Genomic DNA, 21,817 nt, shown 5'->3' on the forward strand with positions numbered 1-21,817 from the left:
GAGTAAATGATAACAGAATTTTAATTTTTGGGTGAACTAACCCTTTAATGCACCTGTTTAAGCTGTACAAACCAAAGACATAAACAGAAGACACACAAACACACTTACAGTGTCAGAGAGAACCTCACTGTTCGTGGGTAATATGTGCTCAGTTCGGACGAAAGGCAGCAGCGGAGAGAGAATCTCTTTAAGCTCTTCCAGGTCCAGATCCCTTCTTTTCACACCACGTTTATTCACACTATGTGCAGTACCACTTAACAGGTTAGGCTCTGGGGAACACACAAAAACACACAGTTTCATATACAGTCACATACAAGTATTTAAGTTGGAAGAAATGGTGGCCCAACTCTTCTAGCCCACAATATAGATTAGACAAAGATGGGTGGGAGGGTGTGTGTTTCCAGAGGATTAGCGGTATCACTATGCAGCTCAACTGACTGCTGCTGTGCCCTTGAGCGAGGAATTTAAGCTCCACTGTTCCAGGGATGCTGCACTGCAATGGACCCTGAATTACTATCTACACCTCAAGACAGCAAATTAGGATCATGTATAAGATGGTTAATGACAAAATGAAGGTGTATCGTTGCATTGCTGTTTCTCTTTAGAATGTGCTCTGGAGGAAAAGCAATCAAAGATCATGTTTGTGGTTTGGCACCAGCTATAAACATTTAAGACAGTGTTAGTCTGGGTATATTTGATTTTGTTGGGTACACAGAGCAATTGCAGACCCAGGTCGGGAGCTGCCAGCCATAAGCTATGCTTCTGTATTGCAGAGCACTTGGCCTGATTTCGCAGTGCTGAGCCAGTTAGAGTCATTACTAGACATTAGGAGGATTGGGGAATAAATCATTAGACTGGCATAGTTCAGACCACCAGCTATGGCAAGAGGTAAAAACAGGGACAAATTCAGCAGCACAGAAAATAGTTCGCCATAGAGAAAAGTGTGTGTATGTATGGAGTAGATAGGGTTTAAAGGAATAGTCAGGATTTATATTTTTGCCTGAACATTACTTTCATTCCAAACCTGTATGGACTAGGGGTGTAACAATATTCAAACCGAACTGAAAAACCACAATACACCACCCACAGTACGTACCATGGTACTCTCATGGCGTACTGAACGTGTCATTCAGTGTCCACAGCTTGTTAGTTTGCTAGAGAAATGAACTCTTTTGCTAAATTTATGTACTATATTAGCATATATATTTATTATATTTTACTTAATCTGTTAGTGATGTCTTTATTATTTAATGTATATTTAAATAAATCTGTCATGAAAATGACAGCCACTGTGTAAATGATTATATTTCAATAACGAATTGGAGTAAAAACATAATTTTATAATTAGATTTAGAGGTTAATGCAAAATTGCTTATGTGCAGTTTACATGTTTGCATACAATTTGTTATGAATGTTGATTATTATATCTAAAAATAAATAGCAACTGAATTTAGGCTAATAGTGTGGGCTCTGTTGTTAACCTTTAATATTATAGTAATGTGCAAGTAAGGACTCCCTATATAGTTTACAGAATTAGCAGAGATAATTTTTTTATCCTTAAGAAACCTTTAATTATAATTGAATTCATTTAAAGACAGAGACACAATTTGTTCAGTAAACTACTGTTTAATAATAATTAAAAAAAAAGCAGTTTTATATTTGGGTTTCTCCCCCTGCGGTACCGAACTGTGATTTCAATACTAAGGTACGTACCGAACCATAAGTTTTGTGTACCATTACACCCCTATGTGATATTTTTTCTTTTTAACAGTTTGACAGACATAGTCACTATGAACACATGGAATGAGTTATGCAATAATTCTTGTAATGAAATATACAGCAGCATTCAAAAGTTTGGGGACAGATTTTTTTTGGAGAAATGAATACTTCTATTCAGCAAGATCAAATGCAATTGATCAAAAGTGACAGTAAAGACAATTTTACAAAAGAAAAGAAATCTTCTGTAACATAAATGTCTCTGCAGTCACTTTTTTCAAATATATGCTGTTCTTTCAAACTTTCTATTCAAAGGATCTGAAAAAACAGGTATCATGGTTTCTACAAACATATTAAAATTAAGTTTTGATAATAAGAAATGTTTCTTGAGGACCAAATCAGCATATTAGAATGATTTCAGAAGGATCATGTGACACTGAAGACTGCAGTAATTAGCTGTTGAAAATTCAGCTTTGCAATCACAGGAATATATTATATTTGAAAATATACTAAAATAGAAAACAGAATATTTCAAATTTTTTACTGTATTTTGGATCAAATAAATGCAGCCTTGATGAGCATAAGAGATTTCAAAGACATTTAAAAAAAAATCTTACTGACCCCAAACTTTTGAACAGTAGTGTATAAAAACTTGAGGGAAAAACATACAAGGTTTGAGCCGAGGTTTGGGAAACTATTTCTTTAATGTGTATCTAGTGACATATCAATGCCTGTGTGTGATACCTCTATCGGCCATCCTCTTGATGAGCTGGTGTTCGCCCCACTTCACAACATACTTGAGGATGTCCTGTTCACTGGCCTGTGAAGAGGGGAGAAGAACAGTACAGTACAAGTTTGTTACTGAATTTAGCCAGTGCTGCAAGGCTGAAGGAAACCGGTGTAAGCAAGTTTAAAGATGGCACATTTAATACAACAGAACAATCTCGAAAGGAAAGACAGGATGTATAAAACCAATGTATTTCATAGCAGCAGGTCCTGCAGGTGCCAGGTGAAATCTGAGCAAAATGATTTTGCTACTATCTTATCTCTTACTAGGAATATTGCACAGCCAAAATCTCATTTCATTCAACGTCAGAAGCAGATCCAGGTTTAATGGACATAGATTAACCATCAAACTAAATTACATTTTTTTAATATCAGGGTCTTTACACTTTCTTAAATTTGATTTATTTTTTTGGCTTTTTGCCTTTTTACAGTACAGGAAAGTGCAGACAGGAAATTTGGGGGAAAGAGAAAGAAAGAGGGGACAGGATTGGGACATGACCCAGGGTCATAGACACTAGTCTATGTTCATGTTTGTTTACAAATTCTCAGTCACTAGAGGGATTAGATTATTTCAACAGGTTTGACCCGGGGTAGAGTTAGCAAAGACTTGTAAACATTGAAGATCTAGCACACAGGAGTGTGAAGGCGCTAACAGACTTCTGTGTGCCGGGCCAAATCCCAGATGGGGTTACAGCTCTCTATATAAGCTCACGGAGGAGACGTAAGGGGGTCATCTGATACAGATGACTCACTTGTCTAAAAACAAAAGCAGGTGACCTTTAAGAGAAGGGAGCCCTGATCAACAGTGATCGATAAACAGACTGATACTAACGCTCTGCTGTCTGAAATAGATAGGCTTTAAGCCCTGCAATGATTTGTGGACTGAAATAAACACAAATTTCTCAATAGTGCAATATGATGCAGTTACCCTGAATCACCCCTGTATGTTTCCAGAGAGAAAATAAGCTTGATGTTGTCGTAAAAAAGCACAAAAATGACATGTAAGAGACCTTATAATGAATTTATTTGAAAGATTAAGCTAGAAAATGTTATTTAAAAATCGATTAAAATCGGACCAACAATTCCTAATTCCAATTTTTCCCAGGGAACCCCTTTTTAACAAGAAAAGCACCAGTTTTGAGCAAAAGCAAGTCTGAGGATCCAATAATATGTCCTGTGTGAACAACCCCTTATTCTTCACATTTCAGTTAACAAAATGTAATTTTTCACTTATCTAGAAAAGATCGATTATTTGAAACACAATGAGCTCTGCTAAATTGGAAAAACATGAACTGAACAATCTTGCTCTGGGAAATCTGAAAAGAACTCGGGGTGAATTGGTGTTCGGTCATCACCTGCAGATAATCCGACTGAATGGCCGCCAGAAGGTGCTCCTTGCTTAGCTCATAGAGGACGTCGGAGGTCATGATCTGGCTGAACTCCTCGCACAGGAAGTGCATGGCCTGCCGATGAACCCATTTGGAGCCGTAGGGCTGTGAGCTCCACTTCAGGATGGCCACCACAGAGTCCAGTGAGATGCTGTCTGCCACAATGTCTTCACAGCCTAAGGATGAATAAACAATGATGTCACATTTTATTTAGGCATAAACAGCTTCAGCTGCTCTTAAAACATACAAATCTGTGTCCAAACGTAGATTTTAAATCAAGAAACGTGGGTGGTCGAGATGCTCTTAGAACAGGGCATTACCTGTATCTGCCCTCTACACTGATTTATCTATTGCTGAAAAGATTCTCATCACTGTGACTAATATAACACTGCAAAAAGGTAAAACGGAGTCCATAAATACACCAGGAATCACAATATGCAGATATGTTTAAAATATTAATGAAAATGTATGCATTTAAATGTCACTGTGAGAACCTATGAATAATTTACCCAATTATTCACAATGAAAACACTCCTTTATGCTGCTTCAAACTGTGCCTTGAATTACTGATTTGATCTGTTTTGTCTCTTCCATTCAATTCTTTCGGTCAGCTTTTCCAGCCATCAAAGAACGAATGTCAAAGGAGAGGCATTCAGTGCAGTTTAATCAGTAAATGCCACTGTTTTTTTTTTCTTCCTGTGCTTGATACAAAGAGCCCAGGAGCAGTGGAGAATTTCAACTCCAATGCGATCCAAGCTCTAGAAAGCAAGCTTGGTTTTCCCTTTCTAACAGGAATTATGAGAAATTCAGTTCCAACAATAGTTTGTGTTCAAAATTGTAAAGATTTATTGTATTGTACCTGATGCAACACATTAATCAAAAAAATAACAGTAAAGACTATTTCAAAGAACTTGCTATTTATCAAAGAATCCTGGGGGGAAAAAAAAGTATCATGGTTTCAACAGAAATATTACTGTACTGTAAAATATAAACTATACTGTTTTCAACATTGATAAGATGAAATTTTCTTAAGCACCAAATCAGCATATTAGAATGATTTCTAATATGGAAAACAGGAAAAAGTTATTTTAAATTGTAATAATATTACACAAATGATAGTTTTTACTTTTTTTTTTTTTTGATCAAATAAATGTAGCCTTGGTGAGCAAAAACATTCCAACCCCAAACTTCTGAACGCTTTGGTGAAAGGGAAGCTTGTCAGTGAATAACTTGCATTTCAGTCTGTTACTCATCACATTTGCAGTTTAGAAGTATAAATCATTATCCATCTTTAATTGTATGGAAAAGAGCAGCTCAAACATTCTGCCTAATAATTCACTTCAATCTACACAGAAAAATATAAACATAAAAAAATAAATAACATGGTGATGGAATGAGGGTGAGTAAATGACAACAATTTCATTACTGGGTGAACTACTCCTTTAAGTATTCAGGCACACTGTGCTGATCAGTACCATTAAATATTCAACTGGATGGCAGCCTGCGTCAGAACAGATGCCTCTCTCACCGCTCTGGAGACAGTATTACGTTTTCGAACAACATATTTTGTAAGTAAATAAGCTTTTTTCAAGACTCTCCAAGCTAACACTCATAAGGGTGACCTTGAAGAATAAATATGATTAGGAAGACAACAAGCATTTGTAGTCTTTTATGCCATAACACCTGACCTGTTGAAAACCACAACTTGGACTTTTTGTCTCCAAATATATGGTCAGTCACCATAAAATTATGTAGGAGTGTTTTTTTTTTTTAAACATTTTGAAATGTCTTTTGTACACCCACCCACACTTAGTCTTGCGTAGCCAGACCTTTGCCTAACGACATGAGGTGTTAGCTCTATAGTCATTGCAAATGACCCTTTGCCAGGAGTTTGACTGACAGGCGATTTAACCAATCATAACGCAGAATCTGCCGTTTTGTTCGACAAAGCAGTCAGGGGAGTTAGTAGATTAACGTCGGTGGACTTGAACTTGAAAAATGGTGTATACTGACATCTTTCCATGGTAAAAACAACATTTCTTCTGATGTTCATTCATGTTTATTTAATGCTATAAACATTGTTTCATAGCAAAAGTAACCTGCTCTGTCTTGTCTGTTGACGCATTGTCAATGTCCACTTTGCTCAAAAAAATATATTTTTCACTGCGTGAGAACGCGTGGCTTGAGAGCGGCATGGCCTGTCAGACATAGCAACAGTAAACTAAACAGGTCTTTGCGAACAGTCAATTGGCCAAGGAACACCCACTAATTCAGGAAGAGGTCATCTGTTCAATGTCCTGTTTAGGGATAGGTACATGTTGCTACAATAACAGATCGATGTGCAAAATGGGATCACTTGGGAATCCAAAGGTTTCTTGGACAAGCTCAGAAAATAACACTTTTCCCGTATCCCATTGGTGCAAACATCTATTTTAAATTCAATTAAATGCCTCAAACAAAACACTTTATGCCTTAAAGTTCCTATGCTGTGAACTAGGCGCACAGAAAACCTGTAGAAGTCAGCCAAATAGGTTATGACTTTTGCCTTAGGTTTTGTGTGCCATACCGTATGCATCAGAGGTTCAGTTAACAGAATGTGGGCAGTTTGTAAGGTTAAGATTAACCCCCACTAGTCTCAGCTGGACATTGGTACATAAATTATAGTATATAATTTACTCCATTTGCAACACTCTCAAAAATCAATAATCACTCCTAAATGTGCCACTCTACTATATATTAGCCATGATTACCTGCAGCCTCGTGCCACTAACTATGGACGAATCATAACCATAGTGATATCCAGTACAACTAAATAGCCTATATATATATATATATATCTTTTATTACCTGCAAAGTGCTAAGGTGTATTGTTTAAGTCTGAGATGTAATGTCAATGTCTTCTCTTTTGTGATGGGCACCATATAGCCTGAGGATGGTGGCTCACATGTCTCCAGCCTGGAGCAGAGGAAAGATTAAGAGTAGCACTGCATCTGTTCCACTGCATGACTAGAAACCATTTAGCATGCAGCAGCAAAGCAGTGCATAGTATTCCCTCATAAACCCGTCCCAGTTAATTATAATCTCTGCACGCAGAGCCATAAATTTGTCATTTTCCGAAAACAGTATCATATTAGCCTCTAGGGAGAGTGTCACCCAGCATCCAAAAATCTCATACTTCTTTATTGACTTTGTAATCAATGTGTAGATTGTTCACGTTGGGCATGAACACAGAGCAACAAATCAATGCGAGTTAATGAAAGTTAATGATTAGGTGTGAGTCAAATTCAAACAACAAGAATGATTGCAGAACTTTCACCAAGGAGTTAATAATTACTCACATGAGATGAGTGTCCTAAATAGAGAGCAGAAACAAAAGTCTGCAAAACAATAGCAATACATGGCAGGAAGACTTAGCAAAAACAACATGCAGTGTTTTCCACTCAAAAGCACTTGGAAGCCAAGTGCAGAAGATTTGAAGAGTCCAGAGCAAATGCTGCAGATTTCATCCGTACTTCAAATGTTATTTTGTGGACTCTGCATCTCCTTTCCATATCTATAAACATGGTAAATGCAGATAAACAGTGTTGTTTTTTTCAAACAGACTCTCAATGCTTGCTTAAGAGCAGATTCACATTGGGAATGAAAACATCCGTTCAAATTAACAGCACAAAATCTGCATTTACACTAAACTGCTAAAAATTTAAATTGATTTAAATAAGGGTTTATTAAGAAACACAAGAACTCCTACAGGGTGGGATCGGGTCTACACAAATAACACAACACAAAAGTGCTTCTTGCTCCTGATCGTTTGACTGAAAAGCACAGACGTACTTTTTTAGGTGTTACCATGGCGTCCTTATTAGTGGTTTGATCTTATTCCCACTTTTGCAGTTTCAGAACATAGAGTGCTCCCTATGGAGGCAGCATTTTGAGACATCACTGGCACACTCCTGATGCAAAGATCATTCCAAAAGGTAAGCAAATTAATTAATTACTCTGTACTATTTAATACAAAAAACTGAAATTGCATACTACTCTTACTACATTGACACTACAGTTCAAAAGTTTGGGACAGTATATATATATATATATATATATATATATATATATATATATATATATTATATATATATATATATATATATATATATATATATATATATTTTTTTTTTTTTTTTTTAAGAATTTAACACTTATTTAGCAAGGATACATTAAAATGATCAAAAGTGACGAATGATTTCTAAATTCAAATGAATGCTGTTCTGTTGAACTTTGGGAAAAAAGTGAAATGTTTCTTGGAAAGCACCATAAAACACAAAAAGCCATAAAAGGACAATAAAAGTATAGTTGAGGCAAATATGATTTTTTCTAAATAAATTAATACTTCTATCAGGCAAAGTTGCATTGTACTGATCAAAGGTGACAGTATAAACCATTTACAGTGATACAAAAGAATTTGTTTTCAAATAAATTCTATTTTGAATTTTCTATTCATCCAAGAATCCTGAAAAAAAAAATGTATCAGTCTTCACAAAAACATTAGGCATGTTTTCAAAAATGAAAACAACAAGAAATGTTTCTTGAGCACCAAATCAGCATATTACAATGTAAAATAATTTCTGAAGGATTATGTGACACTGAAAAATGGAGTAATGATGCTGAAAATTATGCTTTGCTACAATGTCCAATGACCGTGATTTTTACAGTAAAAGACTGTAAAAATGCTATGGTGAAAAACAGTTAATTGCTTTACAAAAAGTTTCCGTACTATATATGGTAAATAACTAATAGATCTAACGGTAAACGGTAATTTACGGTAAAATACCATTAAATTCACAGTTTTTGAAAATGAAAAATAACAGGTCATTGTATAATTTACAGTGAAAAAACGTAAATTGACATTTCACATTCCACAATTCACTGTGTGACATAACATTTGAAGTATTTTCTTTGAAATAACTTAGTTTCTTAGTCTAGTCAGTTATGTACATTAGGGTTTTATGTTACACCTAGTCTTGTTAAATTAATGTTTATTGCATTTTTATCCACTCATCACCATTGTTTGGTGGTTGTCAGTGTATTACAAAAGGCATAAAACAGATTTGTATTTCAGTAGGTTGGTAAATTAACATTAGTTAATGAAATACTTTTTTTTTTTTTTTACTGTAAATTTAATGGATTTTTTACAGTATGAAAAACAGTTATGAACCGTAATTATTACAATATAATATTATATTGTAATTATTACAATATAAACCTTTAAATTATATGGTTTTGAACTGTAAAATAGACAGTAAAGTGCTGTCCCATAAAACCTAAAATGTTGCTAACGTATTTTTTTTACGGTAAAGTTCTGGCAACCACAGCTGTCATTTTTTTTACCGTAAATTTTACGAGGATTTTTTTTTTTACAGTGTAAACTACATTTTAAAATATATTCAAATAGGAAACTTATATTAAATGATAGTAATATTTCATAATATTACTGTTTTACTGTATTTTTGATCAAATAAATGCAGCCTTGGTGAGCATTAGAGACTTCCTTCGCAAACATTAAAAGTTAAAATCTTACAAACCCCAAACGAGAATGGTAGTGTACTTTTCCATACAAAGCTAATCATTGTTAGCTTAACAACATGCTACAACCAAATTCTACTGGAGTCAATAGAGAGCATCCAGAGCACTATTTATGCTGCACAGAGTTGTTGCCTATAAAGAAATGAGAAATGAGGATGAGGTGCATGCATGAGGAAGGGCGTCTGATTTCAGTCATGTGGAACTGCTAACTAAAGAGTCATTTAAAACTCATTTCAGCAGAAACTCATAAAAAAACTAATTTAAAACTAAACCACATGCAGGGCAACATTTTATAACAGATTCAGTATACATTAAATAGTTTCCCCTGAAGAAACGCATTTTGTCAAGGACTCAAAGCTAACAAGGCCATGTCATGTGAAAAACCTAACGGTAGTCTTGAGCTCATTTTACAGCTGAGTACACCTGATATTGGAGGAACACATCAACACAGGAAGGGAGCAGAGACAGAGAAGGACTAATCATTAGGGTATCTATTAGCCTTGAACAAGTGCAGTACCCCAATTAACTAGCCAGAGCCCCAGAGCTTGATATAAGGGGTAGACAGGCTAATAGACAGAGAGGAGGAGGAGAGGTAGAGTGAGCAAGTCAGTGAGAGAAACTGCAGCATGCTGAGAGGAAGAAAAATGGGAGAAGGAGTAAAGATTAGGAGGGTAATGTCAAAAAGGACAGAGATAGTAGAAAATTAGCCCGGTCTGTATGACTGAATGTGAAAGATGGAAATTGCTGAAAGATACAGAGATGAAAATGAGAAGCGGAGAGTGAAGGAGCCCCAGAGAGGTGTTGGGTTAAAATTCTCCATGACCTTTCAGACAAGCTATAACAGACAGAATCATTACAGAGCTGACAGTCTCTCATAGGCTTAATGGAAACACCACCAGCAATCTGTGTTAATACTAATCAGAATAGTGCCTTGGGGGCAGGAAGGGTTTCTGTATTGAGTTTGAAACACACTCTAAAGGACATCTGACTGAACCACTCGCACAAGCATCAAAGCTTTGTTGTTTCAAAAGGACTCTCTCTCCAAAGATATCAATATTAGACCTGTTCTCTCTAGGAACAGAGGCATTGAGGTGACAGTGTTTGTTACCCAATAGATTGCTGTTATTCCCTGCCCTTAAATCAGAACAAAATGTGAAGATTTATTTCATTTATCTGTATTAGTCAATATTGTTTATCAAAGGGTTAGTTCACCCAAAAATGAAAATTATGTCATTAAGGACTCACCCTCATGTCGTTCCACACCCGTAAGACCTCCGTTCATCTACAATATCTTAAACTGTGTTACGAAGATTTAGTCCAAGAACTTTCTGTCCCTCCATTGAAAATGTATGTACGGTAGACTGTCCATGTCCAGAAAGGTAATAAAAACATCATCAAAGTAGTCCATATGACATCAGTGGGTTAGTTAGAGGTTTTTGAAGCATCGAAAATACATTTTGGTCCAAAAATAACAAAAACTACGACTTTATTCAGCATTGTATTCTCTTCCGGAACCCTTTCCATTGAATTGATTCCATTGAATTGATTCCATTGAATCCTTTCATCTGTCGGCGTTGGTAATGCACTTTTACGTCGTTGTTTTTGGCGACTAGGAAATCGGCATGCACACTTACGCACCATTTTAAAAAAAATACAAACAATACAAATATAGCAATACCAAAATACAAACAATGTAGAATATCTTGAATACAGCGTGCGTCTCCCTCAGACTGTAAACGAAGCTCGGGCGCACCGGATATCACGTCAGCAGCGTCACTGCGGAGTCGTGAACCCGGATTGACAACAGACCCGGAAGAGAAGACAATGCTGAATAAAGTCGTAGTTTTTGTTATTTTTGGACCAAAATGTATTTTCGATGCTTCAAAAACTTCTAACTAACCCACTGATGTCACATGGACTACTTTGATGATGTTTTTATTACCTTTCTGGACATGGACAGTCTACCGTACATACATTTTCAATGGAGGGACAGAAAGCTCTCGGACTAAATCTAAAATATCTTAAACTGTGTTCCGAAGATGTCTAACGGGTATGGAACGACATGAGGGTGAGTCCTTAATGACATAATTTTCATTTTTGGGTGAACTAACCCTTTAAATCGTACATGCTCATTTGATTATTTTTTACATTTTGATTACCTTTGTCATCATCTAACCCTCACTTAAAGTTGTTCTTTAAAAATTCTACAAATTTCATAACGCAGTTAAATGTAACTTTTTAGCAAATCTCAAAATAATATCCATTTTCATGCTGTACATTATAATGTTGTGATACCAGACAGAATTTTATTTAATAGCTAACCCAAGGGGGAGGGGGGAAAGATGAGCTTATAGGTATCCAGAATTTAATATCAGTGCATCCCAAGAAATGAAATGCCTTTAAATCCAATAAATCTGATTTCTGCATATAAAGTATGCAAGATTATCAGAATGCAGAACAACCTTAATAAACAGTTGATATGTCGTCTTTTTAGCTCATTAGCAGACAATCACAATATGCGATCACCATTTACACTCTGGAAACAGACAAAAATAAATAAATAAATAAATAAATAAAAAATAAATTGTTTAGATGGTTTGATTAAATTAGGAGTATGAATTGAGTGTCTGAAAAGCTTTAAAAAGAAAAAAAAAAAAAACAAGGTCACAAAGACCTTGCTTTATGGATTTTTGAAATGCTCCTGCTGCCCAATTTTCATTGTTGGATAATGATGAAATATCAAAGCATCCTTTTTATACCATTCAACTTAATGAACAGTGACACAAAACTGCAAGCGGAACAAAGAATGAAAAATACAAATGAACACATACTGGAACACACAAAAGGTTTTCAGTTTGTGAATAATTTCTCTCTTCCCCATATCCCCAGATGTCTCTTTCTTAAATGAGAAGCAATGCATTTTTTAAAGGTGCTGAGAAGTGTAAGAAATGTGCACAGCTCTCTGTAGCTCCCTCCCTCTAGGCCCATCGATGCACCATTTCATTTGCACTACAGAACAGACCTATGGCAAGCCACGCTGTCAGTGAATGTTATCGTCACAGGTGCAGTGTCACGCTCAGCCCTGTGTCACTCGGCCTATCAGTTCATTCGCGGCACAAACCCTCACCAAAACTTCAAGCCGGCCTATTTCAATCACATTGTTTGAGAATGGTCTCATGTGCTAAAGTCGGATACCTGTACCACTACTTTCTATACTGTAAGTTACTTATTAGATGCTAATTTTTCACCCTGAGGTCCACTTCTAAAAATTAGCTGGGTTTCCTGCACCAAAAAGCCATCATTTAATTTTACAGGAGCAATTACTACCCTCTCTCTGACCCTTAGATTTAAACAGGCCGTTTAATTTGCTAATGCACTTTAAGACTTCTATATGTAAATGATCTTGGTTATGATTGTGAACATACTCTGAGGTTAGCCAATGTCATTCATTAGGTTGGGCCAAGTGCCAAGTTACTGAATAAGGTAAATGTGGGCCTAATATGTTAATTTGCACATGCTTGTGACACCACAACCATGGCCATTTCTGAGTGGCCCATTTTTTCCAACTTACCATAAATGAATGTTGCATTACAGGAATCGTTCACTTAAAATATTCTGTTCAATTAAAATTCTTAAAAAAAAAAAATGAATTACTCACCCTGAAGTCAGTTCAAATGGAGAAATTAAGCCTTTTTCACCTTTTTTTTTTTTTACCTAGAAGCCTTTCTCACCTTATAGATGTTTAATTAATGTAATTTTTGTGATAGGCCCTTGCCTTGGTCTAACTGCATGTCTTTCAGTGTGCGGACAACTTTGGTTTTTTGGTTGGTCAAACTTTTCTTGATTTACACACCTGAAAACAGACTGGTTATCTTTTGGAGGGAATACAATATCATTTTTGAAGCACCATAAAACAATAAAGTCAAAAGCACAAAAAAAAAAAAAAAAAGTCGAGGTCAGTACAATTTTTTTTTTCCAAAAAAAAAAATGTTTATACTTTTATCCAGCAAGGATGCGTTAAATTGATCAAACGTGGCAGCATAAACCATTTGTTACAAAATAATTTGATTTCAAATAAATGCCATTCTTTTCAATTTTCTATTCACCCAAGAATCCTAAAAAAAAAAAAAAAAAAAAAAAGTATTACTGTTTCCAAAAAAATATGAAACTGTTTTCAACAATGAAAATAATAATATAATAATAAATGTTTCTTGAACACCAAATCTGTTCAAGTGTTTTAGAATGATTTCTGAAGGATCATGTGACACTGAATACTGGATTAACGTATACTGAAGTACCATTGGTAGTACCAGGTATATTCAGTACCCGATGAAAAACACTGATTTCAAGCGGTTTCATTCGTTCTTTTGCGCATCAAAGGCTTTTTTTTACAGCAAGTTTTTTTAAAAGCGTTGAGCATTGTAAACTTGGACTTAAGAGATTGACAGACTTAGTGATTATAAAGGGAGAGCTCTTCTCTTGCTTTCAATCTGAATACAAATTTAGTTTTTCATGCTGCTACACTGCAAAGTTTCTGGATTGACAACTGTATTTAAAATCTGCACTGAATTAGAAACTGCAATGATTGACAGTGATAAACAATGGACGAGACAAAACAGGACAACATTTTTTTTTTTAAGTTCTTAATTCAACAGTTTTTGCTCTGGTACCGATTACCGCAACACTTTACTGGTATTGGTAATGGTACTCAAATGTTGGTATCGTAACAACCTTAATTACAGGTATAGGTGAACTACAGCTGATCACCATGGTATCATAAAATAAAATACATTATTTACTCTTTTCTACAATGTATTTCTAAGAGATTCCAAAGATAATGATATGAGCTGGCTTAATTAGTTTAGCAAACAAAACTTTAGGTAAACTGTACATTGTGCAAGACTTTGTTACTTCCACTGCCGCTATCTGTTCACATTTTCTCTTTACGTCAATCTCGAGAGCAATGAACAAGGGCAATCACATGACTTTTGTTCTTTGTTGTGATGAAAATGATTCCGCTCCTTTATTTGATTGACACATGCAAGCTGGGTAAACATACGGCAGTCAATCGCACACTTCAGAGGCCAATACAAGCGAGCATATTGTGCACTCTTCTTTTATGCTTCCTTATTCTCAAAGGAAAGTTTGTCAGTCGTTTTTCTGTTAAAGTGTCTATTTTCCCTGTTAAACAGGCAAACAAACCAATTCACAGCAATTAAATCAAACGAATCAAACAAAGCGAGAAAGGACAAAACATTTAGAAAAGTTTTCTCCCAACAGATACCAGTTATTGGCATCTGTGCATCCCCACCATATGTTAACAGCTTAGGTTTAACAAAGAGGTTAACAAGATCCACAGCTGCATGAGCTGATTTCCTGCAGTTAGTGTGAACAAGAGTGATTTTCTCTGCAGAGTCAGTTACAGAGCAATGGGTGGCTTTTTATCAATGTGCGTCTGCCTGGTCAGCACATTAATTATCTTTGCCATGTACCATCCACCGGTCGGGTGCTGACTGGGTGTTAAATGACTGCTGTGCCTCCATTTCCTAGAGGTCATCGCCACCTTTGTCTCCCACCGGAGGCTATCAACACACATGCACTGAAACGACCTCAATGATTGCTTGTGTTCAGTGCCGAGTACTGCATCTTGGGCTTTCTTTGAATGACCGAGGACTGACTTGTCCTTACAAAACAAGCAAATACAATAACATCAGCAATGTGGCCTCATAAAATTTTGTGTTGAAAATCTCTAACAATAATCAGATAAGTTTGTAAAAAATTAAGTCAAATCAAATCAAAGTCAGGGTTGCACAAGCAATTGGTATTTAATTGCCATATGTTTCATGTTGCTGGGAAAAAAAAAAAATCTAGAGTTGACGTAGCAAGTGGTGCAGCATGTTCTGGAAGAAAACAAGCCATCCTGAGCTCATCATCAGGCTATGCTGACAGGACTGAATCGGATCGCTATCCGTTACAAGCCACAGCTGACCAACGGGTCATAAGGATCAGCTGACAAAGACGCTGCAGACCTGTGCTGTAGAGCGCAGGGTTTGATAGTCTTATTCAGATTAAGTAATTGGAAGGATAGGTGGCTCTCTGAAAAAAACATGTCTTTGCACAGCTTAAGCCCATCACTTTGTGCTGTAAATAGAGATAAACTGGTAAATTCACAATAGGGGCTGATGATACAAAGTACACAAGCAAGAGGTGTACAAGTCGGTAAATGTACAACATTGGGGGGGGAGACAGGCTGTGAATTTGCTGCTGACAAAAAGCCCTTTTTTGGGAACTGATACACCGGCAGGTCTTGGCAAGGCTGCAGAGATAAATTAGATGTAAATTACTTTGAGAAACTACTTTAGATACCACTAAATGAAGTTATTTCTTCCTCCAGTGAGTATGGCTAATGTTAATGTTATCACCGGTAGAATTTGATGGTGAAATAAAATTCGAGTAACAGTGAATATTGCACTGATTTTAATGCCTTTTTATTTGATCATTAAGTTACCCAAAGACCATGTAATTTGCGTGGATTTGTGATATTGCTCATCTCATGACTTGAAAGTTTGGGAGTGTTAAGAGAACGTTTCTGATTTAAACTTTAAATATGAAAAATGGTCCAAAAGCCAAATAGACTTAATTGAATAAATCACAAAACTCAACTCAAATCAAATCACTCAAATGTTTAAAAATGGTTCTGGAGTGGCATTTTTCATGTATCAATATGCATATTAATATGAATATTGGTTATAATGGTGCATACACTACTGTATAAAGGTCTGGGGTTAGAAAAGTCTTTCAAAAGTTTTTGAAAAGTCTCACCAAGGCTAACTGATCAACAAATAAATAAATATAAAAATAATATAATAATAATAATAATAATAATAATAATAATAATAATAATAAAATTAAAAATAATATAATAATATAAAAATAATAGAAATAATATAAAAATAAACAGTAATATTGTGAAATATTATTACAATTTAAAATAATTTTAAATTGTTAACAGTAATAATAAAAATAATAAAAAATAATATAAAAATAAATAACAGTAATATTGTGAAATATTATTACAATTTAAAATAATTTTCTATTTTAATATATTTTAAAATGCAATTTATTCCTGTGATGGCAAAGCTGAATTTTCATCAGTCATTACTTAAGTCTTTAGTGTCACATGATCCTTGAAAAATGATTCTATGCTGATTTGGTGCTCAAGAAAAGTACCTTATTATCAATGTTGAAAACAGTTGATATCTTTTGAAATATTATAAATGTCTTTACTGATCAAATAGTGATGGAATTTATTTTTTCATAAATTTTCACTAATTTTTACTGACCCTAAACTTTTGAACAGTAGTGTAGGTATATCGTTACTGGTGCATATAGTGTTACATTATTGATTAATGAAAAGGAGATAGCATTCTTCATATTATGGTTTATTTTGTGAAAAATTAGGCAGTAAATATCCAGTTTTTCCACTTTTAACCTCAGGCATAAAACATATTGAATGTACTTAAGTGTCTGTAAATAAACTTTTAAACATGTAATAGAGACATCAAATGTCATCAAAAGGCATACAAAATATCAAGATATAATGCTTTAGTTACAGAGCCCAACCAATGAGCACAGCCCAACCAATAAGAACTGGCTTAATCTAAAAGACATTTTTAGAAACTACAGACTCAGGACTTTAAACATAAATCAATAGCTGAACCCTACAGCAGACATTGACAATAGGAAATGAGAAATTTGAATCTAAAATGCAAACCACAAGTTGAGGTGGCTGACCTATTCTTCTACCTTCTGCCATAATCACACAAGTAAATAGTGTTTAATATAGTGCTTCTTCTGAAAAGTGAACCCTGAAGCAGATTAATGTCACTTAACTATACGCTCCTAACAACAGGACCAATTCTACATTCCTCAAAAACCCTGTTTCCCTAAATAACATTAACATAGGCAGAATAGGATGAGGGTATTAAGAGGAGAGCAGAGGTTGCAGTGCTTTGTTGTTGGGCACATATGGGAATCTCTCACAAACAGTAATCCCAACATGAGGCGAATAAACTACAGCAACCCCACCCTGTTTCCCAGGTCTTCCCTTGACAGCTTGTGAATTAATCAAGCAGTAAACAAAGCATGGGGAGTGTGGAGCAATGAGTGGAAACGAAAGAGAAAGACTAGAAATAAAGGATAAAAGAGAGGCTAAGACTTACCCTGAGCAAGCATGCTGAACTCCAAGAAGAGGGCAATGTGGTAGAGCTCCATGGCTTCTTCGGCCCGGCTCATGCATCCTCTCCCAGCCACCAGTGCCTGAACTTCACCAAGACTGCCTTCGGAAGGGCTCCCGCGGAGCACCAGCGAAAGGTCAACCGCATCCGTGTACATGCAGTGCAAGACCACTCGGGCGTACTTCTTGGGAATGATGGATTCATCGAGGATAATACGGGTGGGGGTTTGCAGAGTGCGCTCAGTGATCTCCTCACCCGAGCGGATACGTCGTTGCAGAAGGTTGCGGAAGAAAGGTGAGCGTGCCGAGAGTACTGACTTGTGGGCCCTTAGCTCCTCTTCAGGCAAGCTGTGGCTCACCCCTATGTTTCCACTTCCCATGCCGCTAGGAGCAGGTCCACCTGCTCCGAAGGCCTCCACCAGCTCAGAGTCTGAGGAGAAGCTCAGCAGCGAGTCAAAATATGGCATGTGCTCACAGAGGTTTCGCATGTCGGCTTCTAAGGAGTTGGGCGTACCGAACTCCTCACTTAGTCTCACCAGCACATCAACATTCTGCAACCTTGCATCCTCCGAGCCCAGCTCACCCGTGTAGAGGTAATGCAGCAACGAGGAGAACATGGGCGCATCCATGCCTGCTGTCCCAACGTCCAACAACACCTCAGCCCCATAACCCGGTGACGATGAAAGCAGGGTTTTGAAGAACGGGCAGCGGGCAGCCAGAACAGCACGGTGTGCTGGGAAGCAGGAATCCTGGAAGATCAGGTCCACGTCAGTGCAGTACTTGTGCTGATAAAGGGTGGCCAAATCACGTTGCAGGGTGCGAGCCTCGGGACGGGCCAGGCCCGCCTGCAGACTGAGCTCTTTGAGAGCTGCCGTGCCCTCATACTCCTCCACCAGGGCGTTGACGTCACGCACATCCCACCCTGAGAGGAGCTCGCGCATCTGCCGCGCATGATCGGCCGACCGACTGGACTTGCGTCGCTTAATGAACCTCCTCTTGAGGGTGGCCAAACCGGAGCTCTTTTTCTTCTTGTCCTGAGGTTTTTCAGGGCCATGTTCTAGGCTGTAGAGCTTGGACTCACCACCATAACCCTGTGGTGCATAGGAGGCGCCTGGTGATAGAAGAGAAACACGCCGTGTAAGAGTATGGAGGCCTTAAAAGTTGTCAGCAGGAAAATGTGCATTGTGAGGTCTGCCAATGTTACAATTAAAGTTTATTTAAAATAAATGCAACACCACAGAGCTTCACTTTTTAAAAGTGCTTCAGAACAATTCTGAAATGCACTTGACTTTTAATAACATTGGACTAATGGAGGAAACAATGCAATGGGAGTACAAAAATTACACTACAATTAAACTGAACTGGTTCAGAGAATTGTATCTCTAGGACAGACATCAATTAGGCGTAAATTCAGTGTATGGAGAAATTAATGTGATATTTGTTCAAGAAATTAAAAAAAATAATAATAAATTCAAAAAGTTTAATTTGTTAAACAGTGCATGCTAGAGATCACTACTTGATGGAGCACTGCATAAAAAATTCCAATTTCAAAAAGGAAAGTATGCATCCCCAAACCACTTAATGTGTACTTTTAACTTTCCCCCCTCTAAATCTCTAAATTTTCACCTGCCAAAAAAGGAAACTATGAAGTCATCTAATGTCCTCCCCAGCATGGCTAATATCTCCCTGACGACACTTTATGTCTCAATCCAATGTTCCATTTCTCATTGTAGGCCCACTGTCATGCATGGCTTAGCATTTTGAAAGCACCATTACTTTACTGATCTCACAAACAGCAAAGACATGAAAATATTCACATCAGAATATGCCGTTAAAGCCAGACTCTGTGGGATACTGAAGGGGGGGGGGGGGCACACGAAGCAACTGCTGACAGTTGTTCTACAATTTCCAAGCTTTTAAATGAATAAAGACAAGATGTTACAGTAAAAGAATATGAAGACTGGTGAAGTCAATAATTTAATGAGATTCTATTTCTCTGTGCTACTGAACTGTCTCTAAACATGATCATTGTTGTTTTGTTTTAACAAAAACAATGCAGAACTATTTTATATTCTAGTCAAAGAAAAACTTTCATCTTTGAGAAAGATTTCCTTTTCTTGTAATTGAAAAAAAAAAAAAAATCTTCATATTGCAATGTGATTCAAAGAATTTAGGTCTTGTATCCTGCTGATATGCAATCGGAAAGCCAAAAAAAAAAAGATGTAATAGTGCTCAGGCTGTCAGACCTTTTATATTGTCATCGATCACAGTAGTTGCTAAACTATGAAGAACAAATATCTCTAACAACATTCATATGGGAGTTTACCTATGAAGGTCTGCTGGGTCTGTGGGTTACCCCCGAATCGAGGGGAGCACGAGTGAGGGTAGCTGGAGGCATTCACACCCATCCTCTCCCCCCTTCTTCCTCCTCTTAGTCACCCTGCTGGATCATTCTGTTCGAGCGTCGACGCACTGAGTAGCTCACCGCTCCGCTCAATCAGACCTATATAAATGTGGAGACACTGCAGCAATGTCCGTCATTCCTGGGCAAGAGAAAGAGGCAGGGGGAGAGTTAGTACATAAAATGTCTACAAGATAGTCATGAAATTTGGACAAGCAAAAAGAAAAATTAATCACACTTTTATATTATAATAATAAGTAATAATACATTAACTTATTAAATTATAATAAAATAATTTATAATTATAATTACCCATTACTAAAAAAAATAAAAATAAAATAAAAAGTACAAAAGGTAAAATGGAATTAAACTGTTCTTGTTCAAATCTGAAAAGAAAAAAAAGAAAGAAAGAAATAAATAGAACAATACAACCAAACCAAACAGACTACATAGGACGAGCTTTGATGTTTACTTCTGCTCTTGAAGGCCATTAGAATACTGCTGGAGGATTCCGACTTATTCAAACCCTCCCACTGATGTCATGCTAATGCAATCTGACACAGAGGCACAACTGGCTTGTTTACTCAAGCTAAACAATGTCTACAGTACTTCATGTCTCTTTTCAAGTCTCTAATCTCCAAACTTTGGCCTGTGACCTTGCTTTTGCCTTCAGTGCTCAAGCCTGCAAGTTCACACCATCGGAACAATACATAATTTCTATGAAACCAGACATCTTCCTTTGAGCTGACCTGGCAACAAACTGAATGTTGTTAATTCCTTGCCGAATATGTATTTTCCCGGGGAGGTGGAAGATGTTTTTTTTTGTATCCAAAAGAGCTATTGCTCCATCCAGATATTTGTTTTTTTCTTATTAAATTCCAAACTTGCGCTGCCGAAAACTCCTCAAAAGGGGGAGCCCATAACGGTTTGGGGAGACATAAATGCTTTACATCCCCGATTTGTGACATTGAGACTAGGGCAAAAAAGCAGCATTTTTCCAGCCTGAGCCAAGCCGAAAGCCTAAAGAGACCAGACAGAATCATCTTTACCTTTACATACACAGCTAAACCTCAAGCAGATGTCCACTGCATGTGCGTAAAGCACAGTCTAGTGTTAAGCAAGCAGATGAGGGATCGGAGTTGTTTGTGAAATCCCCAGAGGTCAGAGCGATCAAGACTCTTTTCCTCTGACAGGGTGTGAACGAAGCGGTCTACAGGGTAAATGCATTGCATGGAAATCCAGTTCATATAAATGTTCAGTTGCACAGCAGCTCGAGCAACTTTCCCATATCTTTTATTTATTTTTTTTTTTTATTTTTTTTCCCCATAAATATATTCTGACTGTTGCATTAAAAGTTTAAAGATAAATATTCTTAAAAAAAATTGTTTTGGATAAAATCAAAACCTAGTCACCTGCCACACTGCCTACATAGGCAGCATCTTAAAAGTTGACATTCTTTTTTTCCTTTTCTTTTTTTTTTTTTTTTTTACAGAAAGTTGCAGTACTTATTATAAATGATTTATCCGCACACATAGATTTACCTCGAAACGGCGTCTGTTCTCTTCATGACGTGAGTCTCAGCAGAGGGTTGGCTATATTTCCTCCACAACTGACTGCAAACTGGCATTCAGATCTGCCACCGTCTAGTTTGCAACGCCCAACTTCCTATGCTCCAATAACTTCCTGAAGGACAAAATCAAATCCTGCCCTACA

At 36.7% G+C, this 21,817-nt stretch overlaps 1 protein-coding gene across 4 annotated transcripts in view; it reads right to left on the reverse strand.

Moving 5' to 3' along the window:
* btbd7 (BTB (POZ) domain containing 7) overlaps positions 1-21,817 on the reverse strand; it is a 54,948-nt gene that overhangs the window by 10,091 nt on the left and 23,040 nt on the right. For 3 of the 4 annotated variants that reach the window (XM_048206532.1, XM_048206529.1, XM_048206531.1), the window contains exons 2-6: positions 20,030-20,246; positions 17,690-18,814; positions 3,858-4,066; positions 2,461-2,536; positions 109-269 (exon numbers count right to left, since the gene is read on the reverse strand). In XM_048206532.1, the coding sequence (XP_048062489.1) occupies positions 109-269; positions 2,461-2,536; positions 3,858-4,066; positions 17,690-18,814; positions 20,030-20,111 (1,653 nt within the window). In that variant the 5' untranslated portion in view covers positions 20,112-20,246. Of the gene's footprint in view, positions 1-108; positions 270-2,460; positions 2,537-3,857; positions 4,067-17,689; positions 18,815-20,029; positions 20,247-21,645; positions 21,788-21,817 lie in introns of all 4 variants that reach the window. The other variant, XM_048206530.1, reaches the window with a different exon arrangement.

Source organism: Megalobrama amblycephala, linkage group LG11 (assembly GCF_018812025.1).
Source record: "Megalobrama amblycephala isolate DHTTF-2021 linkage group LG11, ASM1881202v1, whole genome shotgun sequence".
Taxonomy (NCBI): Eukaryota; Metazoa; Chordata; class Actinopteri; order Cypriniformes; family Xenocyprididae; genus Megalobrama; species Megalobrama amblycephala.